We start from the raw sequence: 19,710 nt of genomic DNA, 5'->3' as shown, positions 1-19,710 counted from the left end.
TTTGTATGTAACCAATTTGGTAAAAATACAATTTGGAGCATAGGCTCTCATCACATCCCTGAAACTCAACAACAACGATATGCATTCCTTAAATCAGTTTAGACGCTAATGCTTTTGCAAAATCGTCTCACAGACTTCAACATCATATTTGACCAAGACTTAAAATACCCGGCACAGGAATTACAGAAATACTTTTTTTCAGGTGAACTGGAATAATTGCAAGGTAGAAAACAGATATGGATTCTACAGGGACATTGAATTGATGGTTCCGATATTCATGCAAGTGTGTATCATCATCAGCTACAATGCAATATTATTATTACAGAAAACAATTACAATTGGGCGGAAGTGGTGTAAGTTGCCATACTTGCATATGGCCATAATCCATTTGATGCAGTGAGTAGTCTCAGTCTTTGCAGTAGCATGATATATGAGGTGCTATACCTTGAGTGTTTCCCTGCTACCCAAAGCAGAAAGTACGTTTCATGATGAAGATATTTAAGATACTCTTGTTCAGCAGGCGTACATGGTACCCTGTGGCCAGCCCATGCTCCATCATAGTCAGACTGAACTTGTCACTGTGCCCCAGTCCGGCATGACCAGATATCCACAGTTACTGATATGTACTTTTTTGGCATTATTTTCACTGAAATCTTAAAATTTTTGATCATACAGATTTTGTAGTTTTGGTATTGTTTTCTTTATTTAAAATAATACGTTATTTGTCTAAGTTAGGCTGGGATTTTTCTTGTGTTGTGTTTTCACATTATTACTGTTTGAGGTGCTGCACTAACACTTTACACACTGTCTCTGAGCTAATCCACGCTGCCCTGTGCCAAGCTACCCAAGGGTTGAGCACAGGTTAATATAGGGTTTGCTTGTGACTCCAACCTGAGAAGAACTGTGGTTACTACTTTAGTAGGGTTCCACCCCCTTCAACCAGTAACTCAATTTTCAAAGGTGGAGAGCTTGACACAAATGTGACAGCACTACAAATGATGACATTAAGTATAAAGAAAGTACAAGGCAACACAATCCTGTATAACACAGTTCAATTGAACAATATTATGCTCAACAAATATACAACAATCATTATGCAAGATATATATATATATATATAATATATATATATATGCACTTCAATACGGCGTGACCTTCCCGCATCTAACCGCCGGTGGTGCCAAATAGATGACACGCACCACTGTGTCTATATATCCACACTTTCTTCTTGCATCCAGAAGTACGGCACTCCACAAGCGAAGGAAGTATAAAAACAAGTTTATTGACACACAGTAACGTATTTCGGAATTCCTGCCTTTGCCAAAGGCAAGAAGTGTGTGTGTGTGTATATATATATAACAATATATGCTGTCAATATGTACTGATTGATAAAACAATGACACTTTGTTTTTAATGTAGGGAGTGGGATATACAGGGAGTGCAGAATTATTAGGCAAATGAGTATTTTGACCACATCATCCTCTTTATGCATGTTGTCTTACTCCAAGCTGTATAGGCTCGAAAGCCTACTACCAATTAAGCATATTAGGTGATGTGCATCTCTGTAATGAGAAGGGGTGTGGTCTAATGACATCAACACCCTATATCAGGTGTGCATAATTATTAGGCAACTTCCTTTCCTTTGGCAAAATGGGTCAAAAGAAGGACTTGACAGGCTCAGAAAAGTCAAAAATAGTGAGATATCTTGCAGAGGGATGCAGCACTCTTAAAATTGCAAAGCTTCTGAAGCGTGATCATCGAACAATCAAGCGTTTCATTCAAAATAGTCAACAGGGTCGCAAGAAGCGTGTGGAAAAACCAAGGAGCAAAATAACTGCCCATGAACTGAGAAAAGTCAAGCGTGCAGCTGCCACAATGCCACTTGCCACCAGTTTGGCCATATTTCAGAGCTGCAACATCACTGGAGTGCCCAAAAGCACAAGGTGTGCAATACTCAGAGACATGGCCAAGGTAAGAAAGGCTGAAAGACGACCACCACTGAACAAGACACACAAGCTGAAACGTCAAGACTGGGCCAAGAAATATCTCAAGACTGATTTTTCTAAGGTTTAATGGACTGATGAAATGAGAGTGAGTCTTGATGGGCCAGATGGATGGGCCGTGGCTGGATTGGTAAAGGGCAGAGAGCTCCAGTCCGACTCAGACGCCAGCAAGGTGGAGGTGGAGTACTGGTTTGGGCTGGTATCATCAAAGATGAGCTTGTGGGGCCTTTTCGGGTTGAGGATGGAGTCAAGCTCAACTCCCAGTCCTACTGCCAGTTCCTGGAAGACACCTTCTTCAAGCAGTGGTACAGGAAGAAGTCTGCATCCTTCAAGAAAAACATGATTTTCATGCAGGACAATGCTCCATCACACGCGTCCAAGTACTCCACAGCGTGGCTGGCAAGAAAGGGTATAAAAGAAGGAAATCTAATGACATGGCCGCCTTGTTCACCTGATCTGAACCCCATTGAGAACCTGTGGTCCATCATCAAATGTGAGATTTACAAGGAGGGAAAACAGTACACCTCTCTGAACAGTGTCTGGGAGGCTGTGGTTGCTGCTGCACGCAATGTTGATGGTGAACAGATCAAAACACTGACAGAATCCATGGATGGCAGGCTTTTGAGTGTCCTTGCAAAGAAAGGTGGCTATATTGGTCACTGATTTGTTTTTGTTTTGTTTTTGAATGTCAGAAATGTATATTTGTGAATGTTGAGATGTTATATTGGTTTCACTGGTAATGATAAATAATTGAAATGGGTATATATTTTTTTTTGTTAAGTTGCCTAATAATTATGCACAGTGATAGTCACCTGCACACACAGATATCCCCCTAACATAGCTAAAACTAAAAACAAACTAAAAACTACTTCCAAAAATATTCAGTTTTGATAGTAATGAGTTTTTTGGGTTCATTGAGAACATGGTTGTTGTTCAATAATAAAATTAATCCTCAAAAATACAACTTGCCTAATAATTCTGCACTCCCTGTAATAAAATTATGAAACCAAGAAGGTAGTCCATGGGCGTTGTGGTGAGAGAGAGGTTTTATCGTAAGAGGGGGAACAAATGCCAGAAGCAAGAAGTTATTATCCCATATGTTGAAGAAATAAACACCAACAAAAACCAAAGGACAGCCTGCTACAGACCAAGTGGACAAAAGCCACAAGTAATGAGATAAAGAAAGGTTCACACTGGGATGAAGACCAAGAGTATAAGAGGAAAGAAAGACCTGAAATACAATGAATGTGAAGAAAAGTGTTAAAAATACACACATTGGATGTGATTGGACAGAAATCTCATGTATGGAGATAGGTACCTATTGCTATCCTGAAAGTAGGTGAGGTTTGTTGTAAAGTAATATGTGGCAAAGGAATTTGAACTGCAGTGGCTGTAAAAGGAAAATATGAATGAGAGTACTATTCTTTTAGCGAAATTGGAGTTACAGGCTCTCCTGGAACAGCTATCATCTATGGTGAAGTCACTTGTCTAAAAAATGATTCAACTAGAGGATAGCAAGACTCAGGATGGCATGATGGTGGTAATTGCTCACCTTTTGGTAGGGCTGTCAGCCTTCGGATGGTCTTTCCCCAAAACATTTTACCTCACTCCTCCATATTTTTCTGATCAAGCGTTGTTGGCTCCAGGGCTCTGAGCACGTTACCACTGTTAACCCAGTGCTAAAGTTCTTGTGCTCACTGCTTAAGACATGGAAATATTGGATTGTCCCCAATTGTCATGTTTTTTATGTATAATTCTCTAGTAAAGTGGTAATACATGTACCTAGGGCCTGTAAATAAAATGCTACTGGTAGGTCCACAACATGGATTGTGCCGCTCACCTAAGTAGCCACTTAAACATGTCTCTGGCCTGTCATTGCAGCACATGTGTGATGCTTTAAACTGCTATTTCAACCTGGCCTAATAAACCTTTGGCCAGGCCCAAACCTTCCTTTTTGGTAAATATAATACACCCCCAGGGTAGGCCCTAAACAGTCCACAGGGTAGGTTGCAATGTATTTAAAGTGTAGGATGTGTAATTTTAAGGCCTAGTTGTGAAAAATTTGTTTTTCAATACTTCAGGGCCTGCTTCTCGCTTGGTATAACATTGGAGTTACCTTATTATATTTTATATATTGTAACTTCCAAATGGAAACAGGAAAACTGTTTATTTTTGGTGTCTTTGGAATTGTAATGAAACATCCCTTTTTATGGTGAATCAGAACTTCGGTTACAATTTTGAAAATGCTACCTTTAGAAAATTGAAATTTTCATGCCGAAGCCATTTCGTGCCTGCAGCCTTTTCCTGGGTCACAATACAGGGTGTAGTTGACAGCTTGTCTTTATGTATTTCTCATAGACAGCCACACACAATAGAGAGCTTAGGGGTGCCTGGATGGGCCATCACTGGCAAGATGGGAAGGCGGAGTTAGGCACAGTTACACTTACATCTAAGTAGGCAGTGTCCTGCTTCACACAAATGATTGCATACCCTTGTAGTTAGACTGGAGCCTGGGTAGAGAAGTCAGAAAGCCTGTGCACTAAAAGCTTCTTCCACTTCAAAGGAGACACCAGGTATAAATAATGGACCTCAAACTCCAAATCTTCAGATCATCTCTGTGGAAGACTCTGCCAGGAAGAAGGATTGCTGTGATCCTGAAAGGACTGCTACTCTGCTGGACTGCTGTCCTGGAGGACTGCTGCATGCTGTACTGACCTGCCTTCTTGCCTGGGTGAGAAGGAGTTTACCTGCAACTTTTACCCATGACCATCAGAGTCAGCCGAACAAACCAGCACCTGGACTCTGCAACTGTAAGTTCTACCTTGTCAAGTGGTGCCACCCCAATCCTGGACCCTCGGAATTGGGCTTGAAGGTGCCTGCTAGCCCATCTCTGGACCCAGCAGAACTGACATCTCCTCTGCTGCATGGTGCAACCCAGAGCAGGACCAACACGCCGTCTCTGCTGTGAAGATTTTTCCTGGGCAAGGACTCCTCACCAACCTTGCAGCCTCATTAGAACCTCCGCTGCATGACACACCCGTGATGCAGGCCCTCGCATTGCAAGCCCCTCTTTAATAGTAGCATTGACAACAACACAAGACTTTGCAATTAAAAGCCCCACAGTCTCTTCAAAACCAACCGGTGCGTGATGCATATCAGACCTAGACCTCACATCATCTCGGCTGCATGGCGCATACTTGACGTGGGGCCTCATAACGCTCAACAACCAGGATCTAAGGTACTGCTGTTCGGTAAGCCTACATGGGTCCATGTAGCCATGCTCCATCATGGTCAGAATGAACTTGTGACTTTGTCCCATTCTGGCGTGACCAGATATCCACAGTTGCCGATTTGCACTTTTTTGCATTATTGTCACTGAAATCTTTAAACCACTGTATCTTTGAGTCTACGGATTTTGTCATTTTGGTCTTGTTTTATTGATTAAAAAAGTACTCTATTTTTCTAAATTAGCATGGAATTTTTCTTGTGTTGTGTTTTCACATTATTACTGTTTGAACACTTTACACATCGTCTCTGAGTTAATCCTGTCTGCTCTGTGCCAAGCTACCCAACAGTTGAGCACAGGTTAATTCAGGGTTTGCTGGTGACTTCAACCTAAGAAGAATCGTGGTTACTACTTTAAAAGGGTTCCATCCTCTTTAACCAGCAACTCAATTTTTGATAGTTTTGATAGATATTGCACCATTACAGCTAAGCTTTCTATATGCTCGTGTGAGTTTTATATCCTGTGGGAGTACTCCTTGTTTTAAGTATCATTTATTATTACTGTTTTAGGTGATTTTAATAACTGGGTTATTTAGCCAAATCCTAATGGTTTTAGCAATTTTATTGACACCGTTAAAATCTTGGGAATTCAGGAGCTTGTTCCTTGGCCCTCACATGTGGCTGGATGGAATTTTTACATTTAAATTGTTAGCTTTTTTTCCCTGATGTTAATCTTTAGCATGAACATTCCACTTTGTTCTTGATTTTCCCATTCTTATCATAGACTTCGACTGAACAGTATATGTCTGGAGTATAAGAGCAAGTGCTTGAGCCATTGCCATCTGGAATCTGTCTTTCAGGCTTAAGTAACTCTTAAACTGTCTGCAATGATGCCATGTAGTAGGGTGTCATAGTTTTTCAACCTGAATCATTAAAGAACTTAGGTCAGTGTTCTAAGATCTTATTTTTTCAAAACTCAACTGCACATACGATGAACATGCTGACGTTATGGTGCTACTGAAAATCTAAACTACAGAAATATTTGGTAATGTTCAAGATGCTTGAGAAAAATTCATACATTTGGACTCCAGAGAAATGTTTCACCTCCTACTAGCACAGAAACAGCATCATTCAGGTGCTATTGACATTTGCAGCTCTTCTGAATAATGTCTCTTTCTCACAGTCTGTTTTTTTGAAGAACTAACAACTATTGTTGCAGGCAGCTACAATACAAGATAGTTGTACTATGTATGCATTTATAAGACCTATTTAGCACAAAATGAGTTACAAAGTAATCTCCTTCTGTCAAAATGATGATCTCAGACTTTAGTGATCGACTTCAACTAAATGTCCGATTCAATGCAGAGGTGTGAGTCTGCACCTTTATTCACCTCTATGGAATTCAATCAAAAATGGCTACCTTGGTCCTTATTGGCTCAAGCTTGGACTACTGCAATACCTTTTACTTTGCTTTCTATTTCTACTTCTTCAAACTAAATTATAGTGTTCCAAAACAATGCAGCTACACCAGTCTCTGGGTCCCTTAAATTTAGCCATGTGCAGCTTCAAACAAGAGCCTCTTCCAAAGACCTCTGTATTGTGCTTAAGATTACCTATAGCTGCCCTCTCTCATCATTACTGAAAAAAACAAGCATTGGCAGAGCCAATAGGTCTCGTCAAAGCAAGAGCTATTGACTTGGTCAAGGTGTTTTAGCCATGCTGTTCACCAGCGTGGCTGCTGTTCAGAATGACAAAACGTTAATGACACAGAGGAGAGTGGCATGGAGTGTCGTAAAGTGGAATGGCAAAGAGTGGATTAGAGTGTTGTAGAGTGGAGTGGCAGAGAGTGTTGTGTATTAGAGTGGCATAGTGTGGAGTCGCATAGAGTGGTTTACACTGGAGTGGCACATAGAGTGGACTATTGTAGAGTGCATTGGCATAGAGTATTGCAGAATATAGTGCATAGAGTGCAGGGACATTTAGTGCTGTGGCACTGAATTTAGTGGCGTAAAATGCAGCGTTGTACAATGCAGTGGCGTAGATTAGAATGGTGCATAGATAGAGTGGTGCATAATAAAGTGCAGTGGTGCAGAGTGGAGTGGCGCAGGATAAAGTGGCAGAGAGTAGAGTGACACAGAGTAGACTTCAGTGATGTAGAGTGGAGTGACGTAGATTTGAGTGATGCAGAGGGCAGTGGCGTAGAATCAAGTGGCATAGAGTGCAGAGCTGTGTCAAGAGGCATAGAGTGCAGCGGCACAGAGTGGAGTAGAGAAGAGTAGCATAGAGCGGAGCAGAGTAGAGTATGGTGCCATAGAGCGCAATGGCCTAGAGCGGAGTAGGGTAAAGTCACGTAGAGTTCAGTGGCAGAAAGTGCAGTGTGGCAGAGTACTGTCAGAGTGCAGTGGTGTAGAGTGGAGTAGAGTGGCCTAGAGTGCAGTGATGGAGAGTAGAGTGCAGTGGTGTAGAGTGCAGTGTCAGAGTGCAGTTGTGTACAGTGCAATGGCGTAGAGTGCAGTGTTTAAGAGGTAAATGGTGTGGAGTGGAGCAGCAAAGTGTGGAGCAGCGCAAAGTAGAGTAGAGTAGAGTGGCCTAGAGTGCAGTGGCCTAGAGTAGATTGTGTCAGAGTGTAGTGGTGCAGGGTACAGTGCAATTGTTTAGAGTGGGACAGAGTGTAATGCATAGAGAGAAGTGGTGTAGAGTGATGTAGAATTGAGTGGCTTAGAGGGTTGTGGTGCAGAGTAGATTCGAGTGGCGTTCAGTGGATTGGCATAGAGTGCACGGTCATAGAGCTGAGTGTTACAGAGTAAAGTGCATTAGCTTAGAGTGTATTAGCATAGAGTGCAATGTTGGAGAGTGGCATAGAGTACAGTGGCATAGAGTGGGGTTGTGCTGAGTAGATTGGTGTGCCTAGACTTGAGTGGTATATTGTGCAGTGGTGAAGAGTGCAGTGGTGTAGAGCAGAGTCTTGAAGAATGAATTGGCATATAGTAGAGATGTACAGGGTAGAGTAGAGAGGTGTAGCGTGAAGTGGTGTAGAGTGCAGTGTTGTAGAGTTGAGTGAGCAGGGTGCAGCGGTGAAAGGTGGAGTGGTGTGCAGTGGTACAGAGTAGAGTGGCGTGGCGTAGAGTGGAGTTTTCATGGTGTGGTAACACACTTCCATTACAGACAACACATTTTCAATTGAAATGGCAATTACATTTACACAGACATACAGTTATACTAATAAAACTATATAGTGCACAGACGAAAATGTGTGGAAATTGCATCACCTTGTTTAATGATTCTTTTCGATGATAATGAAGTATATGTTTCCAACACACTTCAGAAAAAATGTGCTTCATTTGTGTGTTCATAATTCTGATATATTCTGAAATACTTAAACAGTTCAATTTAAAGTCAGAGAAAGTAAACAAGTGCCCTTGGAAGACAGTGCCTGGCATTTGACTTTGGTTTTTGAATGAACAGCAAATGTGATGAGATAAAAAAATGATTTAAGGGCCTGTTAAAATAAAACAAGTTCGTGGAAGGATACCAAACACATGGTTTAGGCAAGGGAGGGACAATCTGGAGCACATAAAGCAAATAAAGCCTGCCAATGGAAAGCCAGAAACTGTGTTACAAACCACAAAGCCAATTATAATCAATGAGGGGAATTCATTCCTAGGTCAACTTTCTGAAAGTCCCCAAGAAGTCTTTAGCAAACCAGATAGCTGTGCTATCTGTAGGCTGCGACCTAAAAAGAGAATAAACACAGAGTTTTCAGCTCTCATGTTTGGTGCTTTTGTCGTTTCCCAGGATAGCTCATCAGTGTCATTCAATTAAACCGCAACAAAAAGATAGTTTTAAAAGTGTGAAACAAAGGACACTAGAATGTGGCTGGTATTTTCTGACTTTGTAGTGTGGGCTTGGAGTCTACTTAAGTTATCTCTGCAGGCTGTGTGTATCCAATTTAAATGAACCTTTACCCTACTTAATTTAGCTCACCGCAAAAGGTCATTTATTTGAAGATTTAACACTGAATGTGGCAGTGTAGCTCTACTGTCCACTGTGACACTGCATGCTGCCTCAGTGTGCACTCTAGAATCACGGAAGACAATCCTTTGTTCATTAGGAAGAATTGGCTTTGAGTTGAGAGTGCAAGTGTGTTACTGCTAGGTTCTACATCATTCGTCCATGAGACTTTCTGAGGCGTGCCTACATGAATCATGGCGGTAATGATCTCAAAGGGTGAGAATGCATCAACAATGGCTTTCTAGTGCATGTTCAGCATTGGATTATTTTTAACAAGAAGAGACTATTGCAGCAGCTCAATGTAATCAGCTTTCTTAGTTTATATGCAATTCATACTTATTTCTTTCTTGGATACTTGTTTATATCTCCCCTTGATTTCTAGTCAACAAGACATTTAAAGTACTTGACCTAAACACCCATCAGATAAGATTTTAAGTTTGCAAAAGGATGAGAGAGAAAAAATCCTAGGATTACACTCTTTGATTATTGTCTCTGAGATAACCATTACATTCACAAAACTTTCAATATCTCACTTACCAAAAATGCAATCACGCTTCTTTTCCTCGATTCCCACTGAAAACAGCTTTTAACAAACTGGATTGTGTTCCATATTGCCAACATAATTCTTTTTACGCGGTCGACGTTCCTCGCTAAAATCTGGTGAAGAGAAAATAAAGATAAAGTAACACACGAAATTCCAATTAAATATTTTGAAATCCGCAGTGATTTTCTCCCTACATAAGCAATACAGTGTGCAAACATGTTAACTTGCAAGTCAGTCTTTCACTATTTACATTGTTTTTATATCAATGCTACGTCTATGATATATTACAGAAAAAAACTATTTACACAAAAAATCCATTATTAAGGCTAAAATCAGCACTACTTTCACTGGGAACCTAGCATGCTCAAGTTTCAGTAGCTTCTACAGCCTTGGGTGTAACTTCTATCAATGTCCCATTGAATAGTTCAGAAACAGAAGTGGGAGAGGAGTGGAAGCAACAGTGTAGGGCCTGGTGATAAGTCACTCTGATGCCAATATAATGGACTGTACACCTTTTCTCTCACAAGATTCGATAATTGTCCATCTGATGACCTTCACAGACTAGACATTCAGACGTCATCGTCTCAGATCATGTGGGCAGCGAGTGTCGTCCAGAACTAGCAGTGAAATCTGTCAAATGAGCTGAAAGGACAAAAGGGTTGAGAAGATCAAATACATCAGCACTACTTTAAGTGAACAAACCTTTTTTGAAAACTTCGGGCTGTCTTCTAGAAAGCGCATTTCCCTTGGCTCAAATGTCCTGATGCTTGCTCTTACCTGAAAAAAGATAAAGCCGTTGCAAAAATTAACCGTTTTTTTCGTGATCTTCATGCCATTCAAATTACAATTTCAGGGAAATAAATAAAACTTACTGGATTGAAAATGACATCCATTTCCAAGAAGATAACTCCCTTTGATGCTTTCCCCAACTCTTTATTTTTCAATAAATAGCACGTCTGTTGGCCATTTTTAATCTATAAAAAATAAACATACATAAACACACACTTTATTTTCCCATCCCCAGCAGGATAAAGATGAAGGCACAAGGACTATAGTGCTCAATACAACTGAGGGGACACAAGCAAGAATAACTGTGGTTTAATGACACATGCACAGGAAAAAAAGGGGTATGGGCTTGCACATTAGCACCTGCATTTGCAGAAGGCTGGGACACAAGCTGGAACCCAATACCTTGCAATTACCGCAGTACTTTTCCAAAACAATGTTACAAGCAACGAGCAGCAAGGAGACCCGGACTCCAATACAGTTTACCATGAACAATGGAACAGTTTTGTACTAAAGCAAATGCCATTAACAAGTCCCCAGTGCCAGTTGACAAAGGTAAAATTGAAGAAGGTAGTATGGAAAGCAGTATGCTTATTTTTCAGTGTGGAAATATACTAAAGGTGATAATCTTTATGAGAAAGCCTACTTTCTACCCTTATCTAATGATGCTACTGCAGATTCACTGCATTGGGTAGAAAAGAGAGGATAGACCATATAACAACTCATCAGTGTCTAAAAAGCAAATATTCTCTCTACCACCTTCTTTGACAACCAGTACTTCATGAAGAGAACAAAGGCCTCCACGATGCCTGAATTAATAGTCACTCTTGCTGATTCGCTATCCTAAATTCGACCTCTCCACACCTTGTTGATTGGAGATTGCAAGGGAAAGAGGATAAGACCATCAATCGAAATTCTTAGGGTCACTCCTGTTGATATTAGCAGTTTTCAATGAAACGTGTGATCCGTAGGCCTGATCTCACAAACCTAACTAGAGAATTTTAAGATCAATTCCGATATAAGGGCAAATTAACGAGGAGATAATGCAAGTAATGAAACTAGGGATTCAGTACACTAATATTAGGACTGCTAAGTGGTAGACTTGATGTCCTTGGCATGGTGGTATTCCCCTAAACGTCCTTGCCTTCGCCCCCTTCCCCCCTCAGTTTTGCTGAATTTGTTTGTGTTGTCTTTAGGACCCTGTGAACTTTAGCACTCCTAACCAGGGCTAAAGTGCCTATGCTCTCTCCTTCAAACATAAAACTGGTCTACACCTAATTGGTACATTTAATTTACTTGTATGTCCATAGTAAACGCTGCTACATGTACCCAGGACTTGTAAATTAAATACTACTTGTGGCTCTATGGCACTCATTATACCACTCACTAAAGCAGCAATGTAACAAATGTCCAGCCTGCCACTGCAGCCCATAATGCATTTTCAAACTGCCATTTCGACCTGGCAAAATAAACATTTTCCAGGCCTACACCTTCCTTTTAAATACTTACAAATCACCCCTAAGGTAGGCCCTAAAGGCTCATAGGGCACAGTGCACTGTATTTGAAATAGTAGTACATGTGTACTTAAGTTTTACATGCTTTTGGCAGTGAAAACCCCCTTAGGTCAAAACATGGTTACTCTACTGCATTTAATACGTGCTAATTTTGGATTGTGAGCATATAGGGATAAGCTGTTTACATTCAAATTAATTATAATTTGAAAATCTCTTTAATGGAAGAGTCAGATTTTAAGTCACAGTTCGGAAAATGTGACTTCTAGAAAGTTGGCATTTTCTTGTCCCAACCAGTTGTGTCTTTTGCTGGTGCCCCAGGACACATGACTGTCCAGACAGTAACACAAAGGGGGCCTTAGTTGTGGACAGCATGGATTCTCCTGGCAGGATTACCGGGGAGGGACTTACCCAGCCCTACTTACACTTTAAAGGGCTTTGCCTCCGGCACACACAAAGGAACCTACAACTAGGCCTTCCCTTCCTTGTTTCACCCCTAGACAGTTTGGAGCCTTGACAGGGGAAGTGGAAGAACATTCCAGAACCAGATGTGGGGGTATTACAGGTAATGCCTCCCCTAGGGCCTCCCACCCCCACAAAGGCTGGCCCCAGGTATAAATACTGGATCTCTAGAGTCACTCATAAGAACACTCCTGGACCTGTAGAAGTTACAGAAGACTGTCCTGATGCTTGAGGGACTGGCTAGCTGCTGAGAAGTAAGACTGCACCTGTTTTCCTTCATCCCAGACTAACCAGAGCGACTCAGTTGGCAGGCATCTTCTGTAAGCTACAGAGATACAACAAGCTTCAGAGGCCTCCATATTACTGCACAGCTGACCTTCTACAACTGGACCTGCTTGAGGCCAGCTGGTCTCTGCTGGAGTGAGGTCCTGATCCTAAATAAATGCCTCCCCAGTTCCTAAGCCCTTGGCTGGCATCAGAGTGTACTCTCCCTGAAATAAAAGTGAAAATCCTGAAGTTTTGGCTCTTCGCGACTGCAAACTCACCTGCTTGTACCAAGACTCGGACAGCCACAATGACCACCAACATGAAATACCGGTGAGAACTTCTCTTCATGCCAACTATGACTGCCTGCGGTGACCAGCAATGCGAGACCTACAGTTTGCTCTTGAGGAACAACAGCCCTTGATGAGCACCAATTCAAAGCTACAGGAATAACCATCCATGATGCCCGGCCAGCTCTTCATGCTACAGCAACAACTACCTGCAACACTTAACCTGCTTGTTGCATGGCTCACATTAGGTTTGCATTTTATATTTCAGCTTTAGCGTGACATCTTTTCTAAATAGTGACATATTACATACATATTTCTCCACTAGCACAATAATGTGCTGTATACACATTTATTCCTGGAAGGCACTGTCACCCTTTAGTCTGCACATTCAGTCCAGGGATGTACAATCAGAAGGTGATGCATTGTTTTCTTTTTCTGTGCTCATTAGGAGACAACCAGTTTGTGCTAGATGACCATGGTACCAGTTCTGAATCTCCGACGCACACGATAAGAAGAGTGTTCTATTATATAAACAGTTTCTGCACTACATTCTAAGAGGAGCACTTCATGCCAGATGATCAAGAAATTGCTGTGATCTTTGACTGAGATGCAGCCCTGCTGACACCAACTTCCATCCTGCGAGGGGAGATAACCTGTACACTGAGAAACACTACAGTGACGATTGTCTGCAATGATTGTCTCCACTCAGCTTTCTTCTTGCAGCCTCTTCCAATGTGAATGGACCTATTTGAGCTGGACTTGAGAAGGTATATTTTCAGCTGGACTAACTTGGTTCCTTTATCTGAGCTGTGCTTTGTTACGGTCGGCCCGAACTTGTGACTTTCTCCCAGTCTAGCACAACCAGATTGCTGTGAGTGAAGCTTTTTGCTTCTAGGTGTCATTTTCACTAAAGAAGTTAAAACTGAATATCTCTGGTTTTACTGATTGGAGTTTTGCTGTTCTGGTGTCATTTTATTTACTAAAGCTTACTCTATTCATTCTATTTGTCTAATTTGGTTTGGGATTTTTTTGTGTAGAGTTTTCACTTTATTACTCTGTGGGTGCTGCGTGAATACTTTATGCATTGCCTCCAAGTTAAGCATGACTGCCTTATGCCAAGAGGTAGGTTAAGCACAGGTTAAGTTAGTGACTTTTGTGGTTCACCCTAACAAGGACTAGGGTTGTTTGAGTAGGGCTCCAACCCGTCTCAACCAATAACCCAATTTCTTACACAAACCATTTGGTGTTTTGACACAGTAACTGATTTGCGACTCAACTTAGATTTTTAATGGTCACATATGTACAAATTAGTTTCAGTGAAAAAAATAGTACTCTGTATATCCTGTTGCTGCAGCCACAATCTGAAATGTTTTTCTTCTGAGTGCAGCCCTTGTTCAATTAAGCGACACATGCTGCATGCAGAAGCAAACATTAGTAAATCAATTAGGTCTGGCTTGTATTTTCAACTGTGACTGAAAAAGTAACAAAGATGGCTTTGATATGTACACACTACATCTATACGATACAACATGTAATGTGTGCTGGTTCATCGTACATTTGAGATATTAAATTGCTCATCATTCCATTGCAAGCATTCAATAGGAAAATGATTGAAGTCAAGAGCATATGGTGAGGAACTGTGACTCCTCTGGTTGGAGTCACATAAATTCAGTGTTTATCTTAAATACGTTGTAACAGTAGTTCTAGCAGACAAATTGCATGCTGCGTGAAGAAAAGAGGAAATATGCTACACTCCTCTGCTCCCTCCAGGTACCTGAAAGCTGGCATTTACAAAATGGAAGCTGTCCATCGTGGAAAGCTTCCACTTTGCAGATGGCTAGTGCCCTTGTTGACAAGGCGTATTCTTGCAGTGGTTTGCAACCACACTAAGTAAAACATTACCTTGTGACTCAGGAGGACGGAAGCTTCCCATGCATACCCCCTTCTATCATCCAGTTAACAAAGGGGCAACATTTACAACTTGCAAAGTACACTTGTCAGCAACCACATGCTTTGCAAACACAAAAACACTTTGGTACCTTTATGGGGGCATTAGTTAGCAATGCAATTCGTAATTTACTCTTGCCACGCATATTAGTACTTTTCAAAGAATGTGTAAATATTGTTGCAGAACTTAAATACCATTGAACACACCGAATTCTACGAGAGAGCTTCTACTAAAACGAAGGCATGACTAGAGATAATAGATTATTTCATGCTGAATGTGTAATTTGTTTCTCCTTGAAAAAAAACACACAATCAGTTAAATAACGTTTGAAGTCTTCAGTATCGCAGTCTTTGGTGGGAGACAATCCCATAATAAAAAAATCCATTTTGTAAACTGTGTCAAGGTAGAAATATTTACGTCAACGCACACTTCAGTACTCAAACGTGATTTACTTGCACACAAAAAGCAACAGGTTCCAAAATAAAAATATTAAAAGGGTTAAGCCTGGATTTTTAGAGGAAAATGCATTTCATGTTTTGCATGAAGATGTGTATTTGTTTAGCTGTCGGGCGCTAGACTATCTGTTGCTGTGCTAACACTACATTGGTAGTGTAGACCTGTGTGGGAAAGAGTGGTGCTTGGGTGTGACAACACAAGTCTGGTTATAGAGGTGTATGGATTGTAGGGCGTTGTGAGCTGGTTTGCAGGTGGTAGTGCGGGGATGTTTTGTGGACGTGTAGGGCAGCAATGCAAATAGTGTAGGATGATACTGTTGCGGTGGTGTTGTAGTTCAATGGGAGTAGTAGTGACAGGGTGAAGATGTAGTGATAATTGGTAATTTGGTTTTGCGGGAGGATAAATGTACTGTGCTTTGGAGATGATAGTGTGACCGTAGCAGGGAGCTGGTGGTTGTAGTTCAATGCTAGCTGTTGTAATATGGTACTGGGAGATGGTACTGTGTTTTAATTAGCTTCAAAAAGTGCCATATACTATCAGTTGATGGCTGCAGATCACTAACATGTGTAACTCAAGCCAAAGCATACGCGTATAGAAAAGCACATAATTAATACACACCATAAGGCCATTAAGACATGAAAGGATAAAAGTAAATTAAACCTATCTTTCGAAGACTAATTTTCTGTTAATCTATTTTTTTCTGTTCATAACCACCAAGCAAAGATCGTGTTATCGCATTTTCAATAGTGTTCGCTTGCCCTTTTTGAATTGCATCTCTGACAGAGCCCTTCAGACAAGGGAAACTGTCCTGCATCTGGACAAGTTCAAGACAGCAGACAACAACATGTGGCAGACAGGTTTCGTATTGTGGACAATCCAAGTATTGTCTACAGTTCCACTACAAATCTCCCCAGAACAGTATACAGTAGTAACAGGCAGAAAAACATGTCAGTGACAACATGGAATTCTTTGTCCATTACAAAGGATATATTGATTATAGGAGGTGCCCAGGGTGGCCATCGATTCATAGAGGCTCAGTAGAAGTGTACGATGGCAGATTCTGTCCAGGTTGTCAAAACTGAAACCATAATGATAGTCTACAAAAGCGGCATTGACATTGAGAAGCCATCAAACTAAACTCATGATGTTTTGCCTAACGTCACCCACCCAGCCTTCTCCCAATACAAGTCCCTAATTGTTTTTTAATCCCAATTTTATCAGCAAAACATTCACAGTATTTCTGGCCATGGATTGAAAAAACACACAACACTATACAAAAATAAGACCTGTGCCTGTAAAACTTTCTTAAAATGAAATTAAATTCGGATGCATTTCACCGGATCTTATGAGATTCTAATTTTGATGTCGACCAGACATTAGCTCGCAGGTTTAAACACTTTTCACCTTATCAATTAATTACTCAGTATGCTTATTTTTATTCTCTTGTTAACCTAGTTTTTTTTGCCAGCGATGTAACTAATGCAAATATGAAATTGGGAGAATTAAAATAGTGGTCACAGTTTGATGCCTGAGAGATTGTAGTATGGAACTGACGGGCGGGGTGTGGTATTGAGGGACGATAGAGTGGTTTCTTTAAGAGTATGGGCTCCTCATTATGTAACTCGCATATGGAAGTAAACAGAATACAAACTAAATTATTGAATATTTAAAACTCACTAGGGCTAACATGAGGGTCAGGTTAAACTCAGCATAATAATTTAATTTAAAAAAAAATACACCTTTTCAGGCGATTGTATTAGGAACTACAGAATTACAATATATTGAATATATTGTTAAATACATTTGTATTAGCAGATATGCCACAGCAACCTTGTTAAAAATAGGGTGGGATGAAATCTGATTAGTAACAGAATTATTTAATGTTTTTTTTGTTGAGAAAAAACGTTCGTGCTAGGATTGAGGAGAAATACAGAACCTCCCTGATGCTGAACTGCTGTTTTATGAAAGCAAGGCACGACTATTTCAACAAATTAACTACTAGAGTGCTTTTGCCTGTAAGTCGCATAAAATATGAGCAAGCAAGAAACTATAGTTCATGAACAACTGGCAATTACAATACGTGTAGGTCAATACTTATTTTTGCATTTCTTCACAAATACATGTTAGTCTGTATGTGATCACTTACGTTATTGTGAGAAAACATGTATCAAAAAGCAAGTAAGGTGTTTTGGGGATTTGTGGGAGGAACTTAAATGCACTATTTTGAAAAATATAATTTAATCTTCGAAATGGTGTTTAAGAAGAAAACCCCCTCAGATGTTCTTTTTATGTTTCGAATAATCAAACATTTACTACTGGGAAGAGTTAGGCAGAGATTAGGCACTTAAAATTAGGTAAAGTCACAATAAAGCAAAGGACTCATTAAATTGTAAATTTAATTAAGAAGGCAAAGTAAGGTAGGATAAAAACGAAAAAAGTAAAGATGAAAGAGGTAAGGTCAGGAGGGTTAGTAATAAGCAACGGTGGAGAGTCATGGGAGGGTGACCGTTATAATACCATGACTCATCGTGTAAGTCTAGTAGTCGTGGTTATATTATGGCACTGACAAGGGACAGCGAAGAGGGAGAGGTGATGGTTGGATGGAATTGTGGTGAGGTTTTTGTGCGATGTTGATAGGAAGGTGTTTAGGACGGAACCTTTTTGAATTGGGGTAGTGCTATTAGTAAGGTTGGAATGTAAAATAATGTGGTGTGGTTGCTAATATTTATTTATAAATTGATATGGCGCTATTGCAGCTTAGTGGAGGGGGCAGAACAGCACTTATGTAGAAGAGCACTACATAGAAAGATTATGCCTTGGTCGAGGGAGATAGCATATTGGTGTTAGTTTGGAAGGTACTGCGACGTGGTATTACCATTATGGATGGGTTGGCTGTGGAGGCCTGTGGGGCTGTACTAGAGTTCTGAATAATGTTGATATCCAAGAGGTGGTATTTTTGTTGTGGATGAAGGTAGGATAGTGTGGCCACGGGAGGCAATAATGTTGGGGTGCTGCATGTTTTTAAGTTGTTGTGTTGTGATGGGGTGATAATGCAGTAAAGAGGTGGTTCTGCAGTGCTGTGGAGTGACACTTCACTACTATAACCACAGGAGGTAATTTAGAGCTGAGGGGTGTTGGCAGCATGGAAGTGATTTGTATTGTACAGCACTGTTGGGTGATAATGTGGTGCTGCAATATAGACATGTCTATTGTGGTAGTACCATTGTGATAGGGTAATTGTTTCACTGTTGCATTGTGAATGTGAGCAATGCTGGTGTCGTAGTGTGATGGTAGGGTGGAAGTTTAAAGATTGTAGTTTGGTGCTTGGAGGTGTTAAGGCAGTGCTGGTGGGCTGTAGTAATGCTGTTCCAATGCAGTGTTGCTGGAGAGGGCAGAGTGGTGATGGCAGGCTGAAGGACAGCGCTGTACTGTAGTAGTGTTATAGATATATTTGACTGCCTACTTCTTGGTATTGCAATGATAGGGATGCATTGGGGGTAGTAGAGCAGTTTCAGGATGTAGTGCAGTGCTGATGGATGGCAATATGCTAGTGTAAGAGCAGTACAACAGAATGAATTTATTATGGTGCTGAAGTTCATAGTGCAATGGGGACCGTAGAGTAGTGGGTAGAGATAATACATAGCTGTTAGGTGACAATTGCAAGAGCTAGTGTGGTGGTGTGAGGGAGGTACTTTTAGTGGAGAGGTTGTTGTAAAACGTTAAATGGTATTTCGGTTGTTGTGGATGCATGTGTGATCCTGTAAGGATGTGTTGTGGTAGCAGAATGGTAGTGTGGTAGGAAAAATAGTATAGTGCTGTGCTGTGCTGTGCCAGAGGGAGGAGGAGGGTGCACCATTGCAGTTCCTTTAAAGAGTGGCAATTTATTATGGTGATTTCAGTGGGTGGATTGGGGCAGTAATGAGGGATAGTAAGTGTTAGAAATATTCACCTTTCTCCAAATAGGGACAACAATTCTAGTCAGGGTAAATCATGCACAATCCAAATTATCCTATGCCCACCCCCTGGTAGCTTGGCACTGAGCAGTCAGGCTTAACTTAAAAGGCAATGAGTAATAATACAGTAACACAGAGAAAACACCACAAATATACACCACACAAGTTTAGAAAAATATTTTATATTTATCTGGTTAAATTAAGGTAAAAACGATAAAGATTCAGTAAACACAAGTTGAGATAACACTTTTGCAAGA

General features: G+C 40.8%; 1 protein-coding gene across 2 annotated transcripts in view; it reads right to left on the bottom strand.

Annotated features, from left to right (window-relative positions):
* Positions 1 to 19,710, bottom strand: part of MCTP2 (multiple C2 and transmembrane domain containing 2) — an 896,516-nt gene that overhangs the window by 242,186 nt on the left and 634,620 nt on the right. For both annotated transcript variants that reach the window (XM_069222757.1, XM_069222756.1), the window contains 3 exons: positions 10,656 to 10,757; positions 10,486 to 10,560; positions 9,777 to 9,896 (listed from right to left, as the gene is read on the bottom strand). In XM_069222757.1, coding sequence (XP_069078858.1) covers positions 9,777 to 9,896; positions 10,486 to 10,560; positions 10,656 to 10,757 — 297 coding nt within the window. The remainder of the gene's footprint in view (positions 1 to 9,776; positions 9,897 to 10,485; positions 10,561 to 10,655; positions 10,758 to 19,710) is intronic.

This window comes from Pleurodeles waltl, chromosome 3_1 (assembly GCF_031143425.1).
Source record: "Pleurodeles waltl isolate 20211129_DDA chromosome 3_1, aPleWal1.hap1.20221129, whole genome shotgun sequence".
Taxonomy (NCBI): Eukaryota; Metazoa; Chordata; class Amphibia; order Caudata; family Salamandridae; genus Pleurodeles; species Pleurodeles waltl.
Note: the sequence above shows the minus strand (reverse complement) of the source record. Positions and strands in the feature narration are given on the sequence as shown.